This window comes from Podarcis cretensis (assembly GCF_951804945.1).
Source record: "Podarcis cretensis genome assembly, chromosome: Z".
In the NCBI taxonomy this organism is placed as follows: Eukaryota; Metazoa; Chordata; class Lepidosauria; order Squamata; family Lacertidae; genus Podarcis; species Podarcis cretensis.
In genome coordinates, this window is record NC_137184.1 from 50,577,419 (window position 1) to 50,593,954 (window position 16,536).

A 16,536-nucleotide genomic window follows, 5' to 3' on the forward strand; every position below is an offset into this window, starting at 1 on the left:
GAACAGGAGAAAGCTTCCACAGGTGACACAGGGTTCAGGGCGGCTGGGACAAATGGTTCCCCAGGAGTCGAAGCAGTGCTTGACCTCTGACTTCCTTCCCCACTCCAGGCCATCACCTGCGGAGGGGTTGCCTACCAGGAGCAACCGTACCACTCCGAGTGCTTTGTGTGTGCCACCTGCTCCAAGAAACTGGGAGGGCAGCGCTTCACAGCTGTGGAGGATCAATTCTACTGCGTCGATTGCTACAAGTCCTTTGTGGCCAAGAAATGCAGTGGTTGCAAGAACCCCATCACAGGTGGGTCAGTGATGGGTCCGGGACAGGTGCCTGGAGGTGGTTGGAGGATGGGTGGCACCTAACAGGTTGAGGTTGGATCCTGGCAAGGCAGCAGTCCTGTTGTGGGTGGGCGGGTGTGGGGGATTCCCTGGTCCTGAATGGGGCAACTGTGCCCCTGAAGGACCAGCTGCACAGCCTAGGGGTGATCTTGGACCCAAGGAGGCACAGGTCCATTGTGTCCAGGGCAGCTCCATCTGGGACGCAGGATGAGACCCCTCTCTGCCCAGAGTGGCGTGTGCTCTGGTTATCTCCCGCTTGGACTACTGCAGTGGCAGCCCAACTCGGCCCTCTAGCTGTTTGGGGACTACAATGCCCATCATCCCTGACTGCTGGTCCTGTGAGCTAGGGACAATGGGAGTTGTAGCCCCCAAACAGCTGGAGGGCCAAGTTCAGCTATCACTGGGACATAGGATATATCAGATTCTTCTGCTATAGGATACACAGGATATATATTCCGTTCCATTCATTCATATATTCAGTTCCATTCATTCATTTGCTTCCCAAAAGAAGCTCGACAACTTTGATATGTCCAACGTCAATGGGTATATCACTGCCAGTTTTTTTATACTGGGAGTAGATCGCAGTCTCTTGAGAGTTGGACATCCCTGGCCTAGCTCATAAGCAATTAAGTCAAGCATCCCCAAACTCGGCCCTCCAGCTCTTTTGGGACTACAATGCCCATCGTCTCTGACCACTGGTCCTGGGAACTAGGTGTGATGGGGGTTGTAGTCCGAAAACAGTTGGAGGGCCAAGTTGGGCCATGCCTGATCTAGAGTAGTGGTGGCCAAACCTGGCCCTCCAGCTATTTGAGGACTAAAACGCCCATCATCCCTGACCGCTGGTCCTGCTAGCTAGAGTTATAGGCCAGGTTTGAGGAAGCCCACAAGTCTTGGGAGACCTGGGGGCGGGGCTCATTGGAGGGAAGCCCACCTACCTGTCCCCGAACTCCCCCACTCCTTCTTCCAGGCATAGGCAAACTCAGCCCTCCAGCTGTGTTGGGGTTATAATTCCCATCATCCCCGACCACTGTTCCTGTGAGCTAGGGACGATGGGAGTTGTAGTCCCAAGACAGCTGGAGGGCCAAATTTGCCTATGCCTGAATAAGTGACCTGTGTGCTTCCTTCTCCTTCCTTTCTAACCCTTCCCTCCCTGCTCCTCCTCTGAACCGCCAGGTTTCGGGAAAGGCACCAACGTGGTCAGCCATGAAGGCCACTCCTGGCACGACTACTGCTTCAACTGCAAGAAGTGCTCCATCCCGCTGGCCAACAAGCCCTTCGTCTTCCACAGCGAGCAAGTCTACTGCCCCACCTGTGCCAAGAAGCTGTAAGGGGCGGAGCCAGGGCAAAGGGGGTGGCGCGGCCTCGCCTCTTCCCTGGAGGGGCTTGATCCGTGTGCTTGGAGAAAACCTGCCCACTCTCCTGCCCACATTTTAGGCTTCCCCATCCCCATCCTTAAGAGGTGCCCGGCATCTCCCCCCTCCCCATCTGAAGGTGGCATTCAATAAAAGCTCTGCCATAGCATCCTACCTGCTGCTAACCTTGCTTAAAATCCCCCCCCCCCTCTTTTTAAAGGAAAGATCCTCTTATTTTCTTGCCATGCTTTGCAGGTGCCGGCCGAAGTTTAGGCTCAAGCTTTGCACATCCAAATGTACTTACTGATAACCAGGGTGGATTTGATTTAAATCATATATTCAGTAAGACTGGATTTCAATCACTAGTCAGGAAGACTTGATTTAAATCATTTTTTAAAAAACAGAAAGGTTCAACCTCGCTGGGATCCTCTTGCCTTCTTGCCATGCTTCGTGGGTGCTGGCTGATGTTTCGGCTCAAGCTTCACACAACCAAATATACCGCACCTTCCCGTCTAGAAGACTCCCCCTTCTGTAAGATGCCCCCTATTTTGAGGGACTAAAAATTTCCAAAATTGGGGGGGGGGGGTTGTTGAGCTTTTTTTAGGGGGCGTTGCCACAAATTGCCTACCTGCTGTGGTCACCGAGGGGCCTTTGCAGCCTGCGCTTTGAGTCTTATATAGAACCTCGTCTTCTACACGGAAAAGTACGGTACTTGCTGATAATTGAGCACATACAGCTAATTAGTCTTTTTCCATGTATAACATGCCCCCATGTACAGTCATACCTCAGGTTGAAGTAGCTTCAGGTTAAATATTTTCAGGTTGTGCTCTGTGGCGACCCGGAAGTAACTGAGTGCGTTACTTCCGGGTTTCGCCGCTTCTGCAGACACTCAAAATGACGTCATGGGCACGTGGCTAATTGCGACCCACGCACACGCAGACGCAGGTTGCGTTTGCTTCAGTATGCGAACGGGGCTCCGGAACGGATCCCGTTCGCATCCAGAGGTACCACTGTATAAGATGCCCCCTATTTTGGACTGGACTTAACTGTCAGGGGTCCTTTACCTTTATTTTGGGGGACTCAAAAATTAAGAAAATGGAGGGAGATTGCCCCCAGGTATAAGATTATCCCTCCCTTTTTTGCATTATTTTTTAGTAAAAAAAAAACCACCCTAGTCTTATACAAGGGAAAGTATGGTAGGTTACTAACTTCTAAGTGAGCAGTAAGATGAGGGCTGAAATCACATGGCTGCTTTTGAAACGGAATTTTTTTGCTTTTCCTTCCTGGGGAGCAAAAGATCGGGAGTGAGTTTGAGGCCGTTTTAAAGGGTCACTCACTGACCCTTTAAAAGTCTAAACAGGGCTGCCTTCAGACGTCTTGCTGATTTCCTTGAGATCTGATGGGAGAGGGTGCCACCACCAAGAAGGCCCTCTGCCTGCATTAAACTGAATCCTGGGGTGGGGTGGGAGGCAAAATGCTTGTGTGCTCTTCCATATCAAAAATCCCATGAAAGCCAGGAAATGGCCGGCCTGAGCCCTTCGCAACGTCAGTTTCCACAAGCAATGATGCCTTCATATTTGTTTGACAATGAAAAGCAGGGGTCAGCAACCTTTTTCAGCAGGGGACCGGTCCACTGTGCCTCGGATCTTGTGGGGGCTGGACTATATTTTTTGGGGGGAAATGAACAAATTCCTATGCCCCACAATTAACCCAGAGATGCATTTTAAATAAAAGGACACATTCTACTAATGTCAAAACATGCTGATTCCCAGACCATCCGCCAGCCGGATTGAGAAGGCGATTGGGCCGGATCCGGCCCCCAGGCCTTAGTTTGCCTAGCAATGCCCTAGGTCAGGCACGTCCAACAGGTAGATCACTTTGGCTTCTCCCAAAAAGCTCAGCCACTTTTGTTTCCTAGCCAGAAAGTGGGCCATCAGATTAAGTTCCCCTATATAGGACTGGGGATTCAGGACCCTTAACTGTGTTTTATATAATCAACTTTTGATTATGTTCTGTGTATCTCACAACGTTCATTCAGTTCCATTCATTCATTTGCTTCCTAAAAAAAAAAGCTCAACCACCTTGGCTTCCCCAAAAAAGCTCCACAACTTTGATCCATCCAACGACAACGGGTGGATCACTGCCAGTTTTTTTTACACTGTGAGTAGATCACAGTCTCTTGGGAGCTGGACATCCCTGCCCTAGATCAGGGTGTCAAACTCAAATTCATCGGGGGCCGCATCAGCAGTTTGGTCACCCTCATGCGCTCAATATAAAAACAAGTGGAGGTTTCCTGAATGCACGTAAAGTGGAGGTTTCCTGTGTAGAATGGCCGGTGCCGCTAGAGGGCAGACGTTCTCTGGCTTGTAGGCTGCCGCGCATGCGCTGAAGAGGCGGCTTTCTTGTGTAAAAAAAAAGCGAGAATAAAAGGTGAAGGGTGGCGGCCGCCGCCGGCTACACGGGCCGCATGATGGGGTCTGGCGGGCCGGATTCGGCCGCGGACCTTGTGTTTGACACCCGTGCCCTAGGTGATAGTATGTCAATATGTCACATGGTCCAGCCCAGAAACGTCTCCAGAAAACCTGGCCTTCGCAGATTAACACATTAAAACCCTTGATGCGTACGAAGGAATAAAATGCAAATGTTTGCACCACACAATTTCCTCCACCCATTCTTAGCTGATACTTGTATCTGTTATCACACCCAAGGTTGTGTCCAATGAAGTGTCTCATGGGGAATTAAGGGGGGGGGATTACGGAAATCTACGTGTGCTTGGTTCAAAACTGTATAAGAAGTAAGAAACGTCTCCCATTTGGAGTCTTCTCCTTTCCTCCTTGGCGAGACTGGCTTTGACCCTGCTGCCGCAGAAATCTCAAATAAAGGTCCAGCATCTTCGCTGCTTTGCTTCAACTTGCCTGGGTTTGTATTCCGTTTTTGCATGCCGGCCGCGGGAACCTTCACAGGTCCTATATGACAGGAGTCCCTTATTTTTCACCATTCCTGGAAGCCTCGTGTGGGAACATCAAATCATAGATGGACACCAGAGACAAAGTATGACAAACTAGTAACAAGAAAAAACTCAGAATGGATGAAAATGAGATCATAAGTATGGATATATGGTAAACGGGGCAATTCAGAAATGCGGAGATAAAAGTGATTACATCTGGAAGTCAGGGAGGGGGGTGGGAGGAAGTCAAAGCTCAATTTATGTGATGAAGAAATGTTATTTGGTTGTTATAAAGCAGGCATGTCCAGCAGGTAGATTATGACTGGATGTCTGTAGAGAAGCTCAACAACTTTGGCTCCCCTAAAAAGGTTCAACATTTAAAATGGTGCCTTCCTCCTCCCTAAAAAAGGTCAACAACTTTGACCTGAACCTCCCTAAAAAAAAAGTCACCCACTTAGACCTGAATCCCTTTTTTTAAAAAAGGGCTAAAGGTAAAGGTAAAGGTACCCCTGCCCGTACGGGCCAGTCTTGACAGACTCTGGGGTTGTGCGCCCATCTCACTTAAGAGGCCAGGGGCCAGCGCTGTCTGGAGACACTTCCGGGTCACGTGGCCAGCGTGACATCACTGCTCTGGCGAGCCAGAGTCGCACACGGAAACGCCGTTTACCTTCCCGCTGGTAAGCGGTCCCTATTTATCTACTTGCACCCGGAGGTGCTTTCGAACTGCTAGGTTGGCAGGCGCTGGGACCGAGCAGCGGGAGCGCACCCCGCCGCAGGGATTCGAACTGCCGACCTTTCGATCAGCAAGCCCTAGGCGCTGAGGCTTTAACCCACAGCGCCACCTGCGTCCCCAAAAAAAAAAGGGCTATCCTTCCTAAAAAAAAGCTCACACACTTTGATCTGAATTCCAGAAAAGGGGACAGATCACTGCCAGTTTAGATCGCAGTCTCTTGGGAGTTGGCCACCCCTGTTATAAAGGGGAAAAGAAAAAGAAATATTATTAAAAGAAAAAGAAAATGAGATCATTATCCATAAGATAACCCCAACCAGGCGACAGGAGAAAAGAGAGAAATCTAAACCTCTAGTAGAAGCCCTAAAAGGAAACCCGATAGTACACAGGTGGAAATTCCCAGAGGGCACCTCGTTCTTCTTTGAGGGGGAAAGGCGGATGTTCACAACGCCGAAAGACACTGAGAAATTTGGGACAAAAGCCACTTCTTTTCAGATAAAGGCCCAATTGATTTTGTGCCTGATTTCCAAACATTCCTGTTCCGCAGACGAGGCTGTACCATGTCTATGGAACAGTCATGTAGAACAGGGATGTCCAACAGGTAGATCACAATCTACTGGTAGATCGTGGGACTTTCCTGGTCGATCTCTGGCCCCTCAGGGATCTCCTTCCCCCCAGAATAAACAAGAACAAAAGGAATTAAAAAAAGCTCAACAACTACTGCTTTCTGTTATGTTCTGTGTACCATATTTTTCGCCCTATAGGGCGCACCAGCCCATAGGACGCACCTTGTTTTTGGGGGGAGGAAATGAATAAAAAAAAATTATTTCCCCCCCCCCCCCAGTCGCGGGGCTGGGGCAGGGGAAGCCCGAGCTTCCCCCTACCCCAGCCTCCAGAACAGGCTGCTATCCGCAGGCCTTGCGAGCCCGGTGGCAACTCCTGCCGGGCTCGCAAGGCTTGCGGACACCTGCGTGAAGCATGGGGTGCCCTCCGGAGGGCGCACTGTGCTTCGGGCTGCAGGCTGCTGCTCGCAAGCCTTGCGAGCCCGGCAGCAACTCCCGCCGGGCTTGCAAGGCTTGTGGATAGCTTCCTGAAGCCTGGAGAGCGAGAGGGGTCGGTGCGCACCGACCCCTCTCGCTCTCCAGGCTTCAGCGAAAGCCTGCACTCACCCCATAGGACGCACAAACATTTCCCCTTCAGTTTTGGAGGGGAAAAAGTGCATCCTATAGGGCGAAAAATACGGTATATCGCAAGGCTCATTCTGTTTCATTCATTCATATTTCCCGTTCCATTCATTCATATCTTCCGTTTCTTTCCTTCATTTGCTTCCTTAGAAAAAGCTTGTCAATGTTGGCTTCCGGAAAAAAGCCGGACAGCTTTGCCTTTCCAAAAAAAAGTAGCAACTTTGGCTTCATTTGGTTTCATTCATTTCATATCTTCAGTTTCATTTATTCATTGATTCCTAAAAAAAAAAGCTCAACAACCACTCTGGCTTACTAAGAAAAGCTGAATAACTTTGCCTTTCCAAAAAAAGCCGGACGACTTTGGTTTCCTAAGAAATGCTCCACAATTTGCCTTTCAAAAAAAAGCTCAGCAACTTTTGCTTTCGAGCAAAAAATGTGGACCATCAGATTAAGGTCCACCATTTGACTGCGGATTTTCAGGACCGTCAACTGTGTTTTATATAATCGACTTCAAATTATCTCGCAATGCTCACAGTTCCATTCATTCATAAATTCAGTTCCATTCACTCAAAAAAAAAAAAAAGGTCAACAACTTCGATCTGTCCAACGACAATGGGTAGATCACAACCAGTTTTTTTTACACTGAGAGTAGATCACAATCTATTGGGAGTTGGAGACGTCCCTGATGTAGAACAATGACTGCTCCCTAAAGAGAGTATCTATACTATTCAGCTTTTAGAGTTGGATCGCTGTACATCTGCCCCCCATTTCAAGAGGCTTCTCTTTCAAATTCAGGCTTGTTGAGAACCAGGGTGGATTTGACTTAAATCAAATCAATTTTAATCAGGATATAAATCACAATTTACCATATTTTTCGCTCTATAGGACACACTTTTCCCCCTCCAAAAATTGAGGGGAAATGTGTGTGCGTCCAATGGAGCGAATGCAGGCTCCTTGGCTTCAGCGATAGCAACGCGAAGCCTCCGAAGCGCAGAGGGAGTGCTCCCTCCGCGCTCCGGAGGCTTCGCATTGCTTTCGCTGAAGCCTGGAGAGCGAGAAGCGTTGGTGCGCACTGACTCAAGGGCATCCTGATCAAATTTACAGATGACACCAAACTGGAAGGGGTGGCTAACACCCCAGAGGACAGGATCACACTTCAAAACGACCTTGACAGATTAGAGAACTGGGCCAAAACAAACAAGATGAATTTTAACAGGGAGAAATGTAAAGTATTGCACTTGGGCAAAAAAAATGAGAGGCACAAATACAAGATGGGTGATACCTGGCTTGAGAGCAGTACATGTGAAAAGGATCTAGGAGTCTTGGTTGACCACAAACTTGACATGAGCCAACAGTGTGACGCGGCAGCTAAAAAAGCCAATGCAATTCTGGGCTGCATCAATAGGAGTATAGCATCTACATCAAGGGAAGTAATAGTGCCACTGTATTCTGCTCTGGTCAGACCTCACCTGGAGTACTGTGTCCAGTTCTGGGCACCACAGTTCAAGAAGGACACTGGCAAACTGGAACGTGTCCAGAGGAGGGCAACCAAAATGGTCAAAGGCCTGGAAACGATGCCTTATGAGGAACGGCTAAGGGAGCTGGGCATGTTTAGCCTGGAGAAGAGGAGGTTAAGGGGTGATATGATAGCCATGTTCAAATATATAAAAGGATGTCACATAGAGGAGGGAGAAAGGTTGTTTTCTGCTGCTCCAGGGAAGTGAACACGGAGCAATGGATCCAAACTACAAGAAAGAAGATTCCACCTAAACATTAGGAAGAACTTCCTGACAGTAAGAGCTGTTCGACAGTGGAATTTGCTGCCAAGGAGTGTGGTGGAGTCTCCTTCTTTGGAGGTCTTTAAGCAGAGGCTTGACAACCATGCTTCTCCTCTGAGTGACCCCACTGTTTCTTTGTTCTTCCTTTTGCTACGAACATACTCATAAAAGCCTTTTTTGTTGCTTTTAACCTCTCTAGCAAGCCTGAGTTCATTCTGTGCTTTAGCTTTTCTGACTTTGTGTCTACACGTGCTGGCTATTTGTTTGAATTCCTCTTTGGTGGTTTCCCCCCTTTTCCATTTTTTGTACACATCTTTTTTTAATCTTAACTCAGTTAAAAGTTCTTTAGATAGCCACCCTGGCTTCTTCAGGCACCTCCCATGTTTCCGTCTCATTGGTATTGCCTGAAGTTGTGCTTTTACTATCTCCCTCGTAACAAACTCCCAGCCATCATGAACACCCTTTCCTTTTAGTATTACTGTCCATGGGATCTCACCCAGCACTTCCCTAAGTTTTATGAAGTCGGCTTTCTTAAAGTCAAGAAATTGAGTCCTAGTATGCTTGGCTGCTCCTTTCCGCTGTATAATAAACTTCAGAAGAGCATGATCACTCGTGCCTAATGATCCTTCCACTTCTACCCCACTAACCAGGTCATCAACATTGGTTAGGACCAGATCTAAAATGGCTGTTCCTCTTGTTGCTTCTCCCACTTTCTGGACAACAAAGTTGTCTGCAAGGCCAGTGAGGAATCTGTTTGACCTTATGCTCTTGGCTGAGTTTGACATCCAGCAAATATCCGGGTAATTGAAGTCCCCCATTACTACTATCTCCCTTCCTTTTGCATGCTTGGCCATCTGTTCCAGGAAGCATCATCTATGTCCTCCGTTTGGCTTGGGGATCTATAGTAAATTCCCACAATGAGGTCACTGTTATTCTTCTCTCCCTTAATTTTGACCCAAATGCTCTCACTTTGGCTTTGAGGTTCTAAATCTTGGATCTCTTCACAGGTATACACATCCCTGACATATAACGCCACTCCTCCTCCTTTCTTGTCTGGTCTGTTTCTCTGAAATAGATTGTATCCCTCCATTATTACATTCCAGTCGTGGGACTTATCCCACCAGGTTTCAGTGATGCCTATTATGTCATATTTAGTTTGCTGTACCAAGAGCTCAAGCTCATCTTGTTTATTTCCCATGCTTTGTGCATTAGTGTACAGACATTGAAGTCCATTAATCATTCCCCCGTGTCTCTTATTTAAGGATTTTTTCCTCCCACCACTAGGTCTGCGTGCTGTTTGCTCCATTTGGTCTGTGACATTTGGATGATCATCTTCATCAATTGATAGACTCCCACCTTCAGGAGCACTGTCTCCCTCCCCCACATTAGTCAGTTTAAAGCCCTCCTGATGAGGTTTCTGAGATTTTTGGCAAAAACATTCCTCTCAACCGTTGTGAGGTACAGCCCATCGCTTGCCAGAAGTCCATCTTCAAGAAACTGCAGTCCATGATCTAAGAATCCAAACCGTTCCTGTTTACACCATTTGCGAAGCCAGTTGTTCACTTCCACTATTTTTCCCTCTCTCCCTGGGCCACGTCGTTCAACTGGGAGGACAGATGACATGACAATTTGTGCATTTAATTGCTTCAATTTCCTGCCCAGAGCCTCATAGTCTCTTTTGATCTTCTGGAGGCTATTGCTTGCAGTGTCATTGGTTCCCACATGAACCAAGAGGAAGGGGTATTTGTCAGTGGGTTTTATGATTCCTTGCAGTCATTCAGTTACATCTTGGATCTTAGCCCCGGGGAGACAGCACACTTTCCGAGACATCTTGTCAGGCCCACAGATCACTGCTTCTGTTCCCCTCAGTAGGGAATCCCCTAACACCACTACACGCCTCCTCTTAGGTTTGGTCGGGGTTCTTCCGTGAGCTGTCCGTTCCAAGGTCGCCTGCACATTCCCTGAGGACTCACTTTGCTGCTCGTCTTCATATACCTGATCGACTGTAATGAGGGAGAGATCCTCAAATGGAGTCTGCTCTTCGTCTTCCATGCTAGGGGAGAGGACCTCAAAGCGATTGTGTATTTCTAAACAATCAGAGCGAACCCTGGGCCTCCTACTTCTTTGTGTCACGTTTCTCCATATATCTGGCTCCTGTGTTGGTGAACTAGCCTCCTTCTCAGGGGAGTCCCCTGTCTCCTCTTTGGTGGAGACGGTGTGCTCTGTTGCTTCCAAGAAGAGCTCCAGCTCTCTAATTCTTTGGAGCATAGCTACACGTTCCTCCAGTTTCTGGACTTTGTCTTCTAAGAGGGCAATCAACAAGGGACCTTTGCACAGGGAGAGCAGCTAATCAGCCACAAGAAACACACACAATAAAACCCTTTTTGCTCCTTCTTCAGCTGCTGCCCTGCAAGCTCTGATAAGCTCCTCCCACAGCTAATCACCTACCTCAACAGAAACCCTGCCCCCTCTGACCTTTGCACAGGGAGAGCAGCTAATCAGCCACAAAGAAACACACACACAAGAAAACCCTTTTTGTTCCTTCTTCAGCTGCTGCCCTGCCCTGAAAAGAGTGATCATACAAAAATACATTTTGTTTCAACCTAAGGCACCGCTCTAAAATATTTGGGAACGGCAAAAAGGTTTGGGAGAGGGCAGAGGATGAGGTGGAAAGGGGGCTGGATCTCTAGTTCTCAACTGCAATCCCAAGAAATGGGGCATCGTGCCAGTATGAACATCTGCCCTGAAAGCCGAGGGGTCACTGATCTGGGAAGCCGCTCTTTATAGAATAAATTATTATTATTAATCTTTTGACAAGGGACACCTAGCGATTCAGGACTGGAGGACAAGGACACAGCTGCCGTTCTCTCTTAGCCACAGACTTCATCCCTTTATGCCAGTGGTGGCATAAAGGCCCAGATTGGCCATCACTGCTTTACACAGAACACTGTCCAAGGGCTGGAGGCTAAATAGGTTGCTTTATGCCAGTCATGGCCAAACTTGGCCCTCCAGCTGTTTGGGGACTACAACTCCCATCATCCCTAGCTAACAGGACCAGTGGTCAGGGGTGGTGGGAATTGTAGCCCCCAAACAGCTGGAGGGCCAAATTTGGCTACCACTGCTTGACACAAACAGCAGAGGCAAGCAGCGAGGTCAAACGAAGAGAAGGACAGAATAATTAATGAAGACAAAAACAAACAAACAAACAAACAAAACCACAACACACACACACACACAACCTCAGGGGTTTGATACTGCTTTTATGTACACCAATATGCACAAAACTGACGTGTGAATATCAACTTAAATCAGGCACCCCAGACTCGGCCCTCTGGATGTTTGGGGACTACAACTCCCATCATCCCTAGCTCACACGACCAGTGGTCAGGGATGATGGGAATTGTAGTCCCAAAACAGCTGGAGGGCTGAGTTTCAGAATGCCTGACTTAAATACATGTTGCTGTTGTTTTTAAACCTGTTCAAAGCGCAAGCAATGGTAAGCACACAATGGGGAGCATAGGACAGGGGTGGCATTGCTGTGGGGCTGGTGCTCACTTCAATGGGGCTTGGCCCCAAACCTGCGCAAGCCCAGAAAAAACAAAATGCACAGTGACCCAGCTTGACGGATTGGGCATGTTGCTGACGCCGCACCTCTCGCTTTCTCGACATGCTCAGATGCGTGCTGGCTTCACAACAGTGAAGAGGCTTCCCCTGTGGAAACGTATTCCGGGTGGTGCATGACTTTAAGATGGCTTTCAATGTAAATAAAGTAAATAAAGATGGGTTTAAAGCAGGCATAAGCAAACTCTGGTCCTCCAGATTTTTGGGACTACAATTCCCTAGCTAACAGGACCAGTGGTCAGGGAGGATGGGAATTGTAGTCCCAAAATCTGGAGGGCCGGAGTTTGCCTATGCCTGCTTTAAAGGTAAATCAGGGAAGACGCTCCATGCAGTGGGCTTCCCGGGCCCCCTCCAAACATTTGGTGTTGGGGTGGGGCTCCTGGCAGGTTATTTGGGCATTGGTCTCGGCCATTCTGGCCCCCCTTCCATGCACTTTGCGGGTCCTTGCCGAGTGTCTCATGGCAAGTCGTCGCCTTCAACAAGTGGGGGCTGACAGCAATTTGTAGGCCCCGTAGAGCACTGCACACCATGTTGCCATAATGACACTTGACTGTTGTCGGAGGGGATCCAGTTGCGGGGGAAGCCGCTGGGGCACCCGGGCGGCAAATATGACGCGAACCCGGAGGCGCACTGATCCTCCCGAGACTGCCGCCACCTGCGCATATACGCCCAGCATGTGGTGCCGCCTGCTGGGGATGGGAGTGCTGCCCGCCTGGCGTATTTGTGCGATCAGCAGGCGGATTTCCGCAGCGGCAATTGTGCCTGTCGCGGAAATTCACCCGCCACGACACAAATCAGCCTGGGGGGATTTTGTCAACCCCCACCCCAGGCATGGGCCACCTCCGTCCACCAGTGGCTAACAGCAGTTTGCAGCCCCAACAGCGCTACATTACAATTACGGCACTCGATCATTGTTGGCGAGCTCACCAAAATACCGTATTTTCCCCTGTGTAAGACTAGGTTCCCCCCCTAAAATCTAATGTCGAAAAGAAGGGGGCATCTTATACATGGATACATCTCCCCCATTTTCTTAAATCTAAGTCCCCCAAAATAGGGGGCGTCTTATATATGGGGGCCTCTTATAGACGGAAAAATACGCAACTCGCCACTTGCCATGAGCAAGACATTTGTTGCCAAGCGCCGGAAGAGATCTTAGCCCTAAGCTAGATTTTTTTATGGCAGAAACAGTCCAACCTGTCGCCAAGGAAGATGGCTTGCTCTTAACGATTGAAACGAAGCTCTCCTTCAATAATGGAGCGTGCATGTGAAGCCAGTTAAGACAAGGACAAGGTGGTTTAATAAAGGTTACGTTTCATTTTATTAGGCTGGCTGTGCTCTGTGCAACAATATTTGGTAAATCTCCAATACAAGCTACTAACAGAATAATGAACAATTCACGGAAGGGAAAACGTTTCCTTCCCGTCCCTTCGAGAAACCTGCGTTCAAACAGTCCCTCTAACGAAAACTCATTAAAGCAACAGTCTACCTGAAAGGTTTCCAAGGTGCAAAGTTAGGCGGGGTAGACTTTACTTCTTTTCCGGCGCCAAACTCGGGGGTGGGGGGGTTCAACAAGCAGCTTTTCCAAAATCAAGGCCTTCATATGACTTGGGGGGAACCCCAAATTCCTGAAGCGGAGAGTCTGGAGTCTTTCTAGGGTCCTAGTGTTCACAGTTCTGTTCAAAAGTGAGAGAGAAAGAAAGAACTAATAAGAAACGGAAGACAGGTGGAGTTTTAATTGCAATTAGTTACCACATTTTTTCCGTGTGTAAGACTAGGTTTTCCCCCTAAAGAATAATGTCCAAAATTTGGGGGCGTCTTATACACGGGGGCCACCTCCCCCATTTTCTTAAATCGGAGTCCCTCAAAATAGGGGGCATCTTATAGATGCAAAAATACAGTATTTGGCTGCGCAATAGAGATATTGGATTCTTGTCTCGTTACACGTATGAAAGCTGTTTTGGGTCACTGCCTACTATCCCTTGCTTTTTCCTGTAGGACAGGGATGTCCAACTCTCAATAGACTGTGATCTACTCCCAGTACAAAAAAACTGGCAGTGATCTACCTGTTGTCATTGGACGGATCAAAGTTGTGGAGCTTCTCTTGGGAAGCAAATGAATGATTGGAACTGAAGATAAGAATGAGTGAAAGGTAATACAGTGGTGCCTCGCAAGACGAAAAGAATCCGTTCCACGATTCTCTTCGTCTAGCGGTTTTTTCGTCTTGCAAAGCAAGCCCACGGCTTAGCGGATTAGCGCTATTAGCGGCTTTTAGCGGCTTATCAGCTTAGCGGATCAGCTGATAAGCGGCTTGGAAAAGGGGGGGGAAGGGGAAAAAAGTCGGAAAAACTCGCAAGACATTTCGTCTTGCGAAGCAAGCCCATAGAGAAATTCGTTTTGCGAAGTGCCTCCAAAACGGAAAACCCTTTCGTCTAGCGGGTTTTTCATCTTGCGGGGCGTTCGTCTTGCGGGGCACCACTGTATATGAATGAATGGAACGGAATATATGAATATATGAATGAATGGAACGGAATATATGAATGAATATATGAGGGTCTTGAACCCCCAGTCCAATAGTGGACCTTAATTTGATGGTCCACTTTTTGGCTAGGAGCCAAAAGTTGCTGAGCTTTTTTTGGAAAGGCAAAGTTGTCTGGCTTTTTCCTGGAAGCCAAGGTTGCCACATTTTTTTTGGAAAAGCAAAGCTGTCCGGCTTTTTTCCGGAAGCCAACATTGACGAGCTTTTTCTAAGGAAGCAAATGAAACGGAAGATATGAATGAATGGAACGGGAAATATGAATGAATGAAACCGAATGAGCCTTGCGATATACACAGAACATAACAGGAAGCAGTAGTTGTTGAGCTTTTTTTATTCCTTTTGTTCTTTTTTATTCTGGGGGGGAAGGAGATCCCTGAGGGGCCAGAGAGCTACCAGGAACACCCCATGATCTACCAGTAGATTGCAATCTACCTGTTGGACATGCCTACTGGTGGACTAATTGCAGTCGTTCATAGTTGCCAACAGATTGACGATACCCATTGAGTCCCACGATCCCTAGCTAACAGGATCAGTGGTCAGGGATTATGGGAATTGTAGTCCAAAACATCTGGAGGGCCGAAGGTTGGGGTTGCCGGAGTTGGAAACTGGACCCAGCAACATTCAGCAGCCCATCTCAGGCCTATTTCATTGCTCATCATCTAACACTGTGTATGCCATCAAATGCCAGCAGTGCCCTTCGGCTCCCTATATTGGGCAAACAGGCCAGACTCTATGCCAAAGGATAAATGGGCATCAATCTGAAATCAGGAATCACACAGCAGAGAAGCCAGTTGGCCCTCCAGCTGTTTGGGGACTACAACTCCCATCCTCCCTGGTTCTGTGAGCTAGGGATGATGGGAATTGTAATCCCAAAACAAATGGAGGGCCGAATTTGGCCATCACTGCAATAGGAGAACACTTTCATCTCCTGGGAGATTAAATACAGGATCTCCAAGCAGCTGTCTTATTGCAAAACAATTTCAGAAATAGACTTGAAAGAGAAGTAGCTGAATTGCAACTTATCACTCAGCTGAAAACTGTTCGACAGTGGAATTTGCTGCCAAGGAGTGTGGCGGAGTCTCCTTCTTTGGAGGTCTTTAAGCAGAGGCTTGACAACCAAATGTCAGGAGTGCTCTGATGGTGTTTCCTGCTTGGCAGGGGGTTGGACTCAATGGCCCTTGTGGTCTCTTCCAACTCTGTGATTCTATGGGGTCTGAATGGAGATGTTGAATTCCTGCCTCTTTACACATGCTAAAGCTATTTTGGGTAATCTGCATACCATCCCTTGCTTTTTCAGTCATTCATAGTCGCTAGCAGGTTGACCATACCCACTGAGTCCTACAACCATTTGGAGAAAACCCCACCCACCCACCCCCACTATATATCAGGTTCCGGGGACTCCCCTCCCTCTATATATCATGGTCTGGGGACTCCCTTCCCACTATATATCAGGGTTCGGGGACTCCCTCTATATATCAGGGTCTGGGGACTCCCCTCCCTCTATATATCAGGGTCCGGGGACTCCCCTCCCTCTATATATCAGGGTCCGGGGACTCCCCTCCCTCTATATATCAGGGTGTGGGGACTTCCGCTTCAGTGTATTTGAAGAAGTCTGCCTGCACACAAAAGCTTTGATCCAGAAGAAACATTGTTGGTCTCTAGGTTGCTACTGGACCATTTTTTCATTTTTAAAGATTTATTTTGACTGCGTCAGACCAACGCGGCTCCCTCCCTGAATCTAGTATAGGGAGCTGGTTCACAAATGCCAGAGTTCGCAGAAAGGGGGCCCTGGGGACACCCATTTTAGGAGGAAGCGGAAGGGCTTCATTAACCCACCCAAAACCTTCTCCTTTTATTTCCCTCCAACTCCAGGTCAGTCAGCATCCTTCTTTCCAGCCCTGCAGCCCAGGTTTCAAGTATTTTGAGAACCCTGAATGCCGAACTCAAATGCGAATTTGCCACCTTTCAATGGAGAGGTGGTTTGGTGCACTGGGCAGACCCCAGTGCCTGGAGGTGGTTGGAGGACGGATAGCGGCTAATGGGTTGAGGTTGAAT

At 48.3% G+C, this 16,536-nt stretch overlaps 2 protein-coding genes across 9 annotated transcripts in view; one reads left to right on the forward strand and one right to left on the reverse strand.

Annotated features, from left to right (window-relative positions):
- The window catches only part of FHL1 (four and a half LIM domains 1), a 65,446-nt gene extending 60,851 nt beyond the window's left edge, over positions 1-4,595 (forward strand). For all 3 annotated transcript variants that reach the window (XM_079962909.1, XM_079962910.1, XM_079962908.1), the window contains exons 5-6: positions 109-295; positions 1,507-4,595. In XM_079962909.1, coding sequence (XP_079819035.1) covers positions 109-295; positions 1,507-1,661 — 342 coding nt within the window. In that variant the 3' untranslated portion in view covers positions 1,662-4,595. The remainder of the gene's footprint in view (positions 1-108; positions 296-1,506) is intronic.
- An 8,644-nt stretch (positions 4,596-13,239) lies between these two features.
- The window catches only part of MAP7D3 (MAP7 domain containing 3), a 95,707-nt gene continuing 92,410 nt past the window's right edge, over positions 13,240-16,536 (reverse strand). For all 6 annotated transcript variants that reach the window (XM_079962754.1, XM_079962755.1, XM_079962752.1 and 3 more), the window contains one exon: positions 13,240-13,618. In XM_079962754.1, the coding sequence (XP_079818880.1) occupies positions 13,611-13,618 (8 nt within the window). In that variant the 3' untranslated portion in view covers positions 13,240-13,610. The remainder of the gene's footprint in view (positions 13,619-16,536) is intronic.